The sequence below is a fragment of the Eretmochelys imbricata genome, chromosome 1 (genome assembly GCF_965152235.1).
Source record: "Eretmochelys imbricata isolate rEreImb1 chromosome 1, rEreImb1.hap1, whole genome shotgun sequence".
NCBI classification, from domain to species: domain Eukaryota; kingdom Metazoa; phylum Chordata; order Testudines; family Cheloniidae; genus Eretmochelys; species Eretmochelys imbricata.
Genome location: NC_135572.1, coordinates 256,187,409 through 256,200,376, shown reverse-complemented (window position 1 = coordinate 256,200,376; position 12,968 = coordinate 256,187,409). Strand labels below are relative to the sequence as shown.

Sequence of the window (12,968 nt, the reverse complement as noted above, 5' to 3'; positions counted from 1 at the left end):
TAGAAGGCGATGCTGGGAAAAGCCATAATCGTTTTTGCCTGCAAAACAGCCTTACTCTGACAGATGAGATGTCTCTATCCCAAACTAGGGGAGCCCTGGAAACAGACTAATTTCCCCCCCTGCCAGAGGCTCTACCTGCCGAAATTAACAAGGGATGGAAAATGTAATTTACCAGGAAGTAGAACACCTTTCAGCAGACTCCCCAAACAGTGACCGAGCAGAACAAAAACATCATTTTAATAACTTCAGGGATTGACTCCATTGTACAGGGCACAGGTTAAGTGCGACCTGGCCAGGAAGATTAGGACCAAGTTATATTGATAATAATGGAGGGCCACAAGAGCTTGTAACGACTGAAACTTGAAACAAATATTGAAACGCTGTAGTAAACAACAATACAATGAATAGCAGGGCGGGAGATACAAATGTAGGGCCCACCCCATGTCTAAACAAGACTATGTCCTAAAAGAAAAGGAGTACTTGTGGCAGCTCAGAGACTCACCAATTTATTTGAGCATGAGCTTTGGTGAGCGACAGCTCACTTCATTGGACGCAGTGAGCTGTAGCCCACGAAAGCTCATGCTCAAATAAATTGGTGAGTCTCTGAGGTGCCACAAGCCCTCCTTTTCTTATTGCGAATACAGACTAACACGGCTGCTACTCTGAAATATGTCCTAAATGAATAATTGTCCTGAAAAGACAGAATTTGCTGCCAGCCGAGGAAGGGCCGAACAGGCTGGCCAATGGGTAACGGGGCCAGCTGGAAGGTACTAGCCAGTTCTTACACAAAAAGGCACCCTGCTCTAGAAGCTTGCGAAGCACCGGCCCTGTGGGTGCCTGGTACCCGCGAGCCAGGGGGGAAAGCGCGCTCTCTGCAAGCCCCGTAAGGGCGGCAGGGACGGGCTCGGCTCCCCCCGCCCCGCCCCCAGCGCCGGCCGCTGTCTCTTTAAGGGGCGGGGCCATCGCGGCCCGCGGAAGTCCGCGGGCTTGGAACGTTGTGTAGCCAGCTCGCTTCGCCCCGCGTGCCGCGGCGTGGAGACGGGAGCAGATCGGCGCGGCCCGGGGGCTCTGCCGCGCCCGCCAGCCCCCGCGTGCTTTGGCTCCGCGGCGGGGAAGCGCCGCTGTTCAGCCCCCAGCTTTGCCCCTCCGCTCCCCGGCGGGACGCTGGGTCTGAATGAACCGGACGCTGGGGCGGCGGGGAAACCAGCGAGACAGGGAAGGTGAAGGGGCGAGCGGGTTGGCTGCGACGGGGATGCAGAGGCTCGCGTCCAGCAGAGCCTGGCCGTGGCCCTCTGCCGCTGCTGCCGGGCCGGGCCTGGAGGAGGTTGCGCTGTGACGTAAGAACAGAGACTGTTGACCTGATTCTCGCGGGGGGGAGAACTCTTCTCACCCATGGGGGGGAGCAAGTCAGCCCAAACCCCAGCCTTTGATCTCCTAACAGCAGATGCTGGTGCTGACAGGTACAGACTCGCGGATGTGTTTTTTTTCTTTTTGCACTTTGGTGTAACAAACAAAACCAAGCCTTGTAAATCCAGTTTTTGAGCATCACCTCAAGTGCTTTTTTTTTTTTTTCTCCCGTTTTTCACCAACACGGAAGCAAAACAAAAAATGACAAATGTTTGATTTGGCTGCTGTTGTTCTCCATTTGGGCTGAACTGTCCGCCAATAGATACACAACTTTCTCTGTCATTTTTGACCTCCAGGATTATGATTGCCTGGGGCTGCGCTGCTAGGATTTACCTTTTCAGTTTAAGGCCCCTCAATGTAAGGAAAAACCTGGTTTGGATAAGATGGGGTAATAAATTTGGCAACTCCCCATCTAGTGATAAACACAGCTTGATCAAAACTCAAGCCTTGGCTAAGATCACCTTAGTGTGCTGGGGGATCACGAAGGTGTCTGTTGTGAGATGCCAGGAAGTATCAAACCAATGTGCATCCTTATTCCCTGAACCTGCCAAAAATAAACAACCTTCAGCTGGATTCTTCTGGCATCTTGGCTTTGCCCTTCGCCTGGGACTCCGGGCTTGTGTTCTCTTGTTGAAGTTTGGCCCTTTGCTTCTGCTTTATCCCTTGACCTACCTGTCTTCAGGTTTTTCAGCCCTCTGGCTCCATCTTCTGCTCAAGGCCACGGAGTCCTCGGGTCCCACTTATATCAAGCTGGGCCAGTGGGCGTGCACCAGGAGAGATCTCTTCTCTGAAGAGTTCTGTATTAAGTTTTCCAAGCTTCATGTCAAGGTGACCCCTCATCCCTGGGGTTGTACCAAACACTTCCTCAGGAGAGCATTTGGGGAAGACTGGAAAAGAATCCTCAAGTTTAAAAGCAAGGAACCCATTGGCTCGGGTTGTGTTGCCCAGGTATATAAAGCTTATGCTGATGCCACTACTATTGAGGACCCCCAGTTCGAGGAACGAGTGAAGAACTCTGAAACAGAATCTGCTTTTGAAGCCTGGGAGGTGTCTGGTCTTAAGGGCCTCTTCAGGTGGCCCTGGAAATGGAAGGCTGGAGAGATTTTGGAAGACGGCAGTGCAGACCAGTCACTTCAGGAAGAACGTTCCAATGAAGGTATTAATAGAAATGCTGCCTCTGAGAAGCAGATGTCTGGATCTCAGCTAACTACAAACACATCATCTGTTGACGGTTTAGATGAGATGGACCATCTTATTCCTGTAGCCATTAAAGTAAGTAATATAGATTGTTGGCGGATGACTGGAATTAGAGATTGCTGAGTGAATCTGATGGAGAGTTTAGTTCTCATGAAAAATTAATAGATGTGGCGAGGACTAAATGCAGTGCAGGAGGGGTGCTGCTTAACCTTTCTGCCCCTGCAGTTTTTTCCCAGTATTCTTCATTTGGAGCCTGTGGTACTGCTTGTCACAAAATGCTACTAATGATCCGCAAACCTGATCCTCAACAGCCCTTGCTGTTGCATGTCTGGGACTCTCCAAAATACAGACACTCCAGTCATGCCCTGTTGACTGCCATGTGGGCACTAGACATGACCATTAAGGCCCCATTTATTTTAAAACTGTGTACTGAGCTAGACTTCACTTTTGGTCTTAAGTAAATTCTCCAGCTCTTCTCTGCTTCTTTTTAACCATGAAATAAATACTCTGTTCAGGCCCCCCCACCCCCGAATACCAATAGATAGTATGCTGCAGATGAAGGGAGGATGGGGAAAGCAGTTGTAAATTAGTTTTGGTGACATTGTAGGCTCTAAACTGAATAAATGTGAGTAGTTTAAAAAGTATTATAAAGAGTTCCTTGAGTCACATTTTGAAGCATGGATCCCTGGGAAATGTGCATTGTTGACAGAGCTAACAGCAGCCCCTTTTTAGTCGAAAGGGTATTTCCATTACAGCCTGGCTTGTGACTATTCAGGAGCTTACTTACTTACTTAGCTTACTAAACTGAATGGACTGGCTTCCCTACAGTGTCGGCATCATGCCCATGGGAGATGATCTGCCTACTGTTGTTTCTCGCGCAGGTCCTGCATCCTGGACTAGTCCACCAGGTCCAGATAGATCTGCTTCTGATGAAGATGGGGAGCAAGATCATTGGGCTTTTCCCGGGGCTCAAGTGGCTAAGTCTGACTGAAATAGTGGAGGAGTTTGAGAAGCTCATGACTCAACAGGTGGGCATAATTCCATACTCTGCATATACTGAAGCATGGTTGCTTCCTCCCTTTGTCATACATCCACCTACCCATTATTACCAGAAATTAAGAAGAGAATCTGGCATCTTGTGCAGCATCACTGCATTCTGGTGCACAGTAGTGACATCAGTAATTACACCAGGGATGTCTTCAGCCCCAGGGTGTTTAGTACCTCCTTGGTCAGGCAGCCAGGCCTTTTGCCTAGGGTACAAACTGTGAGAAGAGTCAGGACAGGATCAGTATCTGAGAAGCCTGCCCTCGTTTCCTTTCATTTCTCTTTTAGGGGGATAATAATACTCACAGGATAGTCATCATTTCCAAATTATGGAGGGGCGGTCACCCTTCTGCTTCCTCAAACAGCCACTGAGAGCTAAGAAATATATTTTGGGGGTATGAAGGAGTGTGACTTAGAGAGGAAGCATGGTCTTGTGCTTAAGGCACTGGATTGGAACTCCGGAATCCTGATTCGGTTCTGGACTCTGCTGCAGACTGCCTGGGTGACCTTGGGCAAGACACTTCTAATTTCTTCCTTCCTGAGTTCTCTGTCTGTAACATGAGGATAACACTTCCTTTCTCCTGCCCTTTGGCAGGTCTAGTTAGATTGTACACTCTTTCTGGGGCAAGGAATGTCACTTATGTGTATGTACAGCACCTAACGCAATGGGTCCCCATCTTGGTTGTGACCCTGCACGACTGTAATACAGATCATAAATAGGAATATTTGTCACTTTTTTCTATCTAATTGAAGTAGTTCTAAGATGCCTACCCCTGGGGTGCCTCATTTTGTAATATTTCCACTAGGAAAGCTTTGCTAAGAAACACCATCTCTTTTTTTTTTTTTTTTTCCATTGAGGTTCTTGCTTTTTAACCAGTTTTCTGGTGGAGTTGGCTGAGCACCGTTGGGATTGAATGTGAGGCAGTGTGGTGGTAGCTCAGGCAGGATCCTCCAGGCTTCCTGTCCTCCTAGTTCTGCACCCCTGTACCACTCAGTCTCCCCTTTCTCTTCATCCCTCTAGCTTGACCTACGCTATGAAGCCAGAAACCTAGAGTGCTTCCAGAAAAATTTCCTGGATGTGGATTTTGTTAAGTTCCCAACTCCACTTCACCCCTTTGTAACGAGAAATATCCTGGTGGAAACATTTGAGGTAAGAGCTACAGCGGCCATGAGAAGAATGGGGGTGCTAGAGGTTTACACTCAATGGTTGATCTTAACCTCAACACAAAGCCCTTTCCTAGAGGTGGCCTAGGGAGGGAAAGATGAGTGGTAGGAGAGTGCGTCTCTCTGCTATTGGCTAAAATGTGTCTGGGTCCTTCCTTCACTCTTTCCTTTCTCGCTCTTCTTTTCAAGGTCACTTTCCCTGAAATAAGGGTGAGAAATGTAGTCTCAACTCTGTGTAGGAAAGGGCACAAGACCCTGGGTGCTAAAAGGAAACCAGAACTGTTCTCTAGCAATCTTGTGTTTCTGTTTGTGTTTTCTGCCCGTAAAACACTCCAGTTCTCCTTTTCTGTGTTACGGTTGGGTGAATAGTTCGAGAATCTAACCTGATCTGGTCCAATAAAGGGATATAGTTGGGTTTGTTGGTTCATCTTCATCGTGGGCCAGCTTTGAATCCGCTCCCAAAGCTGTTCTTTCAGCTCCACTCTGTGTGTCAATTCTACCTATATATTTTCTTTAGTATCTCTTACCCCCAAAATCCCTCATAGCCTGTTTCACACCCACTTAGCCAATCACCTCCCAGTCCCAAACCTTTGCTTCTCTGGCTTAATCAGCCACAGCAAATTCAGCCTGTATTAACCTAGCCCCCTTTGCGGCATCTTCATTGTCCTGCCAAGGACAGGAGAGACCATGACCCTGGAATGCGGGTGGTGGGGGAGTAAGACATAGGGATCTATAGGATCTGTCTGACTCCCATTCTGTCTTTGTTTAAGGAGAGTCAGCCCATATCCCAGTATCTGCACATGGACATTTCCTCGGAGCTGAAGAAGAGACTAGCCAAGATGGGCATAGACATGCTCCTAAAGATGGTAAGAGTCTGGGCTGTGTTGTTAGAGTTGAACTGAAGAGGAGGATGCCTTCCCGTTGTTAAAATAATTCAATTAGCCTAATACGTGTGTGTGTATATATACACACACACACACACACACACGCAGGTGTATTGCTTGGGGAAGCCATAGAACTGCATTTAATTTAATATTAAACACATAGCTTTGGAGACGTAAAGCACAATGTAAGTTTTAAGTATCATCTCGGCGGAGGCTACAGGACTTATAAAAGCCCCAGGGAAACAAGCTAACCTTCTAATTCCATTTGTCAAAGCATCTGCTGCTACCAATTTACAGGTAGGTGAAATATAATACTGAGCATGGAACAAAGAAAATAAATCTGGCCAGCTCTTGTGAGCAATGCAACTTACCCTCATTTTTCTGTTGAGTTGAAGGTGGTTAGCCCAGCGCGGGCTTTGCAACCTATAACTATTCAGTTACTCAGTCATGGCCAGAGTGAATGCTGGATTCTGAATGGGTACTGGCAATGAGAAGCCAGAGTTCTGTCCAGTTATGGCTTATTTTCAGACACTAATGCTGTTCCTGATCTGTGATTCCCCAGAACTATCTTGGACTCATAGCAAATCTTCATTTTCGCTACATGCAGCTTTGCCGATGCACCCTGATTTTTGCCTACAGCATCTCCTGCTGTTTCAGCATTGGGCTACTCCTGAGCAGAAGCTACTAACTGTGTCCGTGTGTATTGGTTTTGTGATGTGGCAAAGAGATCATGGGGCGACAGGACTGAAACCACCCCACTAATGCCATTTACCATCTACTCAGGTTTTGGATGCAGGTCTCACACCGTGGAAGATTTTACTCCAGTTACCTTTGTCCTTTTTATTATAAATATCACCCCCTCCAGGTGTTCGTTGATAATTTTGTCCACGCTGACCTGCACCCTGGGAACATCTTGGTCCAGGGCACCACGCATTTCAGCGCTGGCCACAAGAATCAGACCGCCATTGTGGACATGTGTGACACGCTGATCGTGGAAGTGCAGCTGTCCCCCTGCCCGCTCCGTCTGATGCTGCTGGATGCAGGGATTGTGGCAGAGCTGCAGGGAGCTGACCTTCAGAACTTCAAGGCAGTCTTCACGGCTGTGGTACAGGGACAGGTGAGGCCTGCTCCAGATGGGTGCTGACGGCTCTGGATTTGGGGGAAGGGAGACATCTGGAATTCTTCAGTCATTTCAGTTGTCAGCAGTACATTATACAACCGTTCCCCAAGCGAGTGCCAGAACAGGTACAACCCACACATCAGCACTTCCACAACCCTCTTGCTGCATTTCATTCTTGAGCTGGAGGGTCCACCTCACTGCAAGAGGATGTAGTTTTATCTTCACACCCATTCAGTCCTTGGCCTCTTGTCTGAGACTGCCAGCATGCAGTAAATAGTTGTCTGTCAGGAACTGTTCTGAGACCAGACTCATCTCACACAGCCACTGAAGTGAAACTACTTCCAGTCACTAGAAACACAAGCTGGCTTTGAACTAGCTCGGCCTACAGATGAATGGCTTTTACACGAGGTCCTGTCACTGTTTCCATGGGCCGGCCAGCCCCCAGGGTATGTGTAGTAGGCTGCATCCCTGAGCTAGCATCTCCCAGGTGGCCCTCTAAATTAGTTCCACCCACATGGGCTTGGAAGCCTCTCAAATAAACAAAACTTGAAAAACCCTTCACACCAAAATGTCCCTTTCTCGCCAGGCATCTCTGCTGGGGTGGGGATTCCCAGTGTTCCCTCCATTTTTGGAGGCAGAGGGTTTTGTTTCAGTCACCCTGACATGGGAGCAGTTAGCTATCAGTGCTCTTCTTACCACTGTCTCCCCTATTATGAGGGAAGAGGCATATTGTATGCAGCCCTCCTTCCCAGAACTTGTCCTGATTGGCTGAGAGAGCAGGGAGTTCTGCGCTGCCCAACACTAGAAGGCTTCTAGTCTCTGGCCCTAAAAGGAACAGGGGCTTTAGGTCTTCCCACATACTGACTGTCCCCCCAGAACCACTTCCCCTCTCTCTGTCAGTCTCTGTCTGCCCTCAAACTCCTGAGGAGGGTAGGCTGGCCCCTGAGAGCGCCCCCTCTGGTCAAAAAGAAATTTAATTACTATAGGTGCCACTGGAAGCCTGAGAGTGAGGGTACTGTGCACAGCTGCATTACAGATCTGGTGGTGTTACCATGGTGTGGGATTCTTATAGATACATCTCTTCCTATTTGTTTCACAGGGGGAGAGAGTGGCAGAATTGATCCTTCATCACGCCAGAGCTAACCAGTGCAAGGACATCGAGAGATTCAAAGTTGAAATGGCAGAGCTAGTGACCAAGGCCAGGACGAACACTGTAGCACTGGGAAAGGTGAGCAGACTAAATATGGTACCCAGCCCAGGACACTATCTCTTATTGAGTACACCCGGGCTGTTAAATGGGCCCAGATTGAAAGACCAGATGCTTACACATCAGCCATCTCTCTTGTCAGTGTTACCAATTCTTTACGATTCTTTATTCTCACAGCTGGAGAAGAACTCCATCAAGGCCCCTAACTCTTTTTTATTTCCTTCTAACTCAAAATAGTGTTGACTGTTTTTAATCCAAGGAGTTGTAGCCTGTATCCTTCTGGCTAAATCCTGCTGGGACTCCCTTTGAAACCAATAGTAGTGCTCCACCAGTGAGGCTGCAGAGCAAAGCAGGGACCGATTGTTGTGTCTCCTCAACCCTCTTACCTCCTTCCTGGGCTGGAGGGTTGAGAGAGCCATAGATATTGGTGGAGTCTCAGCTAATGCCCTCTGAATATTTACCTGATGGATAAGGCTGTCAATGGAGCATAGCAAATATTGTTGTCTGAGCAATATCTCTAATAATAAAATCTGACACTTAATATTCTTCGACTTTACACGGATCATACAATATGCCAATAGCTTACTCTGGTAAATCCCTCCCGTTCCTGCTGGTAGTAGTGTTCATGGTCTCCTGTTCAGCAGAGTTAACTTTTTCTTTGTATCTTTACGTCCCAGCTTCAAGTGGCGAATCTGCTCTCCAGTGTCTTTAAGTTACTGATGACGCACAAGGTGAGGTTCTTGGTGTTCATTTCATTCTCTTTAAAAGTTGTGCCAGGCTTTGCCATCTGAAAGATGGGCAGGGGGGAACCATTGGGATTGCATAGGTGAGGGAGAGTGTCTGAAATGTGCGGGGGGATCGTGCATGCCGTATTGCCTGCGATGCTTGGAAACGAGTGCCTTAAAGTCTTTGAGGCCAGTGAGGGTTTTTCCATCTATTTCAAGGGGCTTTGGATCTGGCCCTCAAGAACCTGCATTTCAGAACTGACGTCAGACCTTAAAAGGACAGTGTTGGTGTCTCCATTTATTTTTTCCTTACTGTTACAAGTAAAATGAAAGCAATTTGCTTTTTTCCCTGCATGCATTGCTTATTTATTGTAGGGTTGCGTAGGTGCACTGGGCTCTACACGCTGGTTTGTGAGGGGGTTACTCAGGAGGTACTGGTGCTTACTTTAAAGCGGAAAAAAATCACTTTTGTTTAATTGAATTCAGCTGAGCTATGACAATGCTTCTGTGAACTAGGGAGCATGCTCCATGGGGCTCCCTCCATGACAGTGTGGAGAGAGGGTGCATATTGCCCCTTTTCATGCGTGTGTACTTGCCAGGTCCATGGAAGCTCCTACAGCCGAGTTGGCACTGGGCAGCACTCCTAACTCCTGCTCCTCCATAGAGGGAAAAATCCTCTCCTATATGGAAGTGCAGAGTACTGTCTACTGGGCTGACTTAGGACGTCTCCTTTTGACGTGATCAGCTTCCCCTCCTCAGTTCTGCTGAATTGCAGCGAGGCTGATTTGAAACTGAAGGGAAATGAGTGAGCTTCTGTGTCGCAGTCCAGCTGCCTACGCACATAGACGCCCTCCCAGCCCACACCCACCGCAGGCTGGCACCTCAGCGAAAGGGGCTTGGAAAGCACAAAGGCACCCAAGTCCATTATAACCTTTGCACTTGTGCTTTCAGGTGAAGCTGGAGAGTAACTTTGCCTCAGTTGTCTTTGCCATCATGGTTTTGGAAGGGCTTGCCCGTTCGCTGGACCCCGAATTGGACATCTTGGAGGCAGCTAAACCACTTCTCATCAGAACCGCCGCTTCTCTCCTAGAGTAGCAGCAGCCACAGACATTTGTCTTGCATTGCTGGGCTCTTTGGCAAGGACTGTCTGTGCTCCTTGGCAGCCGATGGGGAAACAGCCTGAAGCTGGGGACAGGCCCTCACCTCTGAGAAGCAGTGGGCTATTCCCCATTAAACTGGGTATCAGCCATCACCACCCAGGCAGCATCCAGGTGCCAAAGACCTTTCCAGCTGACTTCATGGTCTCCCATCCTGCCTATGAGAGAATGCTGTTCTACGACAATAAAGCCCTTTAATTTGTATCCAAGTTTGAGTAACAAATATTGATGTTGAGCTATGGCTTGGTGAGACTTGTTAGGAATCAGGCCTCCTTATTGATTAGTCCTACTTTGCTGAAAGGCTGAAACTGCAATGAGAAGGTGTCATACAAGTGGATAGATAGAAAAGCCTTGGAAATGCAACTGTAAACATCAGACATTTTGCAGCTTGAAATGGTGGGTTCGGACTCCCTTCGAGAGAACTTCACTTTCAGCCTTATGGGCCTTTTAGAATTTTACACGTTCATACGATCTGGTATTCTTTGTTAGTTGGGTGTGACAGGATGTTGGGTAGTCCTTCAGCCTGACTCAAGTGACACTGTCAAGTCATCTAGGTTCCCGAGATTGCTATAATCTAATGGGGGGAAGTAGTCTGGGTTTGAAACATCTTTTAAAAATGTTTAGATCTCACCGCTGTGATCAGGAGTTTAAAATTTAAAAAAAAAAAAGAAAAAACATCTCTCTTGTGGAACAAAACCATGTGTGAGTTCCCCCTGTAGGCTAGCTCCTAAAAGCTATAGTTGGATTGGGCTTTAAAGAGCCAGATCCATTTTAGTGTCATTTCAATCCCAGGGGAGGGGATCAGTCATAGTCAAATAGGGAGGGGAGGGGGAAATATTATTTTCAGGCTTTGAAGAAATAGAAGCTATACATATTTTTTAAATAGTTGCTAAGCATCTCTTACTCTGGGGAGCTGGTGATCTCCATGTATTCTGTTGCTGGAAGAAGATTGCATCCTATTTAGTGTAGGGTTTGACACTGTACAAGCTCAGCATGGTTTTCCTCCAGCACCAGCAAATTAAAGATGGATCTTAGCGTGCAAGGAGCAGAAATGTTTGCTGAAGTCTGAGGAGCAGGGGCTCAAGCCTGCCATTAACTTTAGTGGATGCAGGATCAGATCCTGTGCTGGTTAGTGTGAATAGCAGTGACATGAGAGTGCAGAGAAGACTGCTGTTAAGACTATTTGAACAGGCAATGGAGACCTGGTTCCACCTTCCTATATTGACAGCATTCATTTGTCTTTAAACACTACCCTTCCTAATGGCATTGGAATGTTACCCATAAGCCTTTCCACAGATTAAATGTTACAAAATGGATTTTGTTTTTGTTACTGTTTTCTTGAAAGAGGAAGCACTCTGGGGAAGGATGTAATTTAAAACGCACCATTTATCAATCTCCTCTTGGCTGACACATTTTTGAGTCGTTGCTAGTGTAAGTACCTTTATAGGAAACATGATTTTACAAAAACTCTGTTGCTTATGAATGTCTGAGTAAAATAACTTCTGAATATCCACCTGTGAGAAGCTGCTGATTTTTATAAGATCTAACTTGCTGAACAACTGCAACTAAGGACAAGATCAGACAGCTTGTTATAAATATAGTTTCAGAGGCCCGTGAGTCCATTTTTATATTGAAATGTTTGGGGGTTTTTTTCTTCTTCATTCTTTCCCCCTATACATCAAAGTTGTTAAAGTAACTAACTACATTAACTAAATCATCATTATACTAGGAGTGAGTAATCTGATTATTTTGAAGGAACAACAATATTCACTACATTGTTACTTTTCTGAGCCATCTGGCATGAGTGGTGATGCCTTGGTACTCAGTGTGAGCACAGAGGCCTGGTGCCACCCACACAAGTGATTCAAAAGTTCTGGCTATTAAAATCTGAAAAAAATCAAACATACTTTTCACTGTACTATGTTATCAATATCATTTCTATTTGTACTGCCCTGAGATCCCAGTCAGGAGCAGGGTTCCTCTGTGTTCTTAAATCATTTTAGACAAAATGGACTAGTCGGTTTTTTCACTCTCAGGTTCTCATGTGCTAGCCTAATGCTGTAGAAGTTTGGGTTATAAACAATAAAGGAGATTATTTGTTTTAAAGAAAAAGTTGGTTCCATAATTAAAATGCAATCACAGAAACATTTGTCAGTCATGGTTTGAGAAAGCTGTTCTACAAAACTCAAGTGAGGTATGCTGAGGTTAAAAACACTGTGACTACAAGGCACTTTAGACTCAGACTCAAAGGTCAGAAGGGACCATCATGGTCATCTAGTCTGAGCTGCTTTTTCCGAGGTAAACGAGGCAAGGTCAGCCCAAAGCAGGTGTATAGTGCTGTGATTGCTTAGTTTGCCTTGTGGTAAAACTAAGATGCCTGGTCTTCACTGTGGTTTTACCTTGGCAGAGCTCATGCTAGGTACCAGGTGTGTAAAAAAAACAAAAAAAAAAAAGCACCTTTTTAGCAGTCACGACAAGGCCCTTAGTTTGCTTAGAAAGACGCTGGATCCATGACCTAGCTCTACGTAACTGGCATTCACTGAAAGATCTGAGGGCATGACCTTCAAGCCTTATCTATGGGAATATGTTCTAATGCTTGAAGAGCAGAAAGTGCAAGTGGTCAGCTACTCTGCATTAAAAAAAGTTATAAAAAGATCAGTGTCTATAAACAGCTGGTTCTGTGAAGACGTGAATCGATATAATCCCTCATCGCTGTGGGTTTTGCATTGTACAATCAATGTTGTTCCAAGCAATTTGTTAGTTTCACAAAGTGCACAGAATGTAATGTAGTAGTAGTTTTATCTATTTAATTAAATCTTAGTTCTGTTATATTATCATTTGAAACAATATCTCAAGCGGGGATTATTCCTATCATACCATATAGGAAATCAGACCATTTAGAGTTGCAGTAAAAGGGATTCTTATCAAATGAAGTGTTCTAAATCTTGTGTCATTTGTGGTCACAAGAGAGCACGTCATTAGTTACATTTCTGGCTAATTAAAGCCAAGGCTAGGAGCTCTCTGCTGCTGAAGGAGAAGCTCAAAGTTGACACACACGGATAG

At 46.3% G+C, this 12,968-nt stretch overlaps 1 protein-coding gene across 1 annotated transcript; it reads left to right on the top strand.

Annotated features, from left to right (window-relative positions):
* The first annotated feature begins 1,375 nt into the window (after window positions 1-1,375).
* ADCK2 (aarF domain containing kinase 2) lies at window positions 1,376-11,221 on the top strand. The gene is made up of 8 exons (XM_077828142.1): window positions 1,376-2,679; window positions 3,486-3,632; window positions 4,670-4,798; window positions 5,583-5,678; window positions 6,562-6,813; window positions 7,916-8,044; window positions 8,701-8,754; window positions 9,700-11,221. The coding sequence occupies exons 1-8, from the start codon at window positions 1,708-1,710 to the stop codon at window positions 9,841-9,843; spliced, it is 1,923 nt and encodes a 640-aa protein (XP_077684268.1). The 5' UTR covers window positions 1,376-1,707; the 3' UTR covers window positions 9,844-11,221.
* Window positions 11,222-12,968: the final 1,747 nt, after the last annotated feature.

Bases quoted from the DNA above. Each gene is read 5' to 3' on its own strand.
- ADCK2 (XM_077828142.1), top strand. From the start codon at position 1,708: ATGATTGCCTGGGGCTGCGCTGCTAGGATTTACCTTTTCAGTTTAAGG. The intron at 6,814-7,915 runs GTGAGGCCTGCT...TTTGTTTCACAG, and splicing joins CGGCTGTGGTACAGGGACAG to GGGGAGAGAGTGGCAGAATT. The intron at 8,755-9,699 runs GTGAGGTTCTTG...TTGTGCTTTCAG, and splicing joins AGTTACTGATGACGCACAAG to GTGAAGCTGGAGAGTAACTT.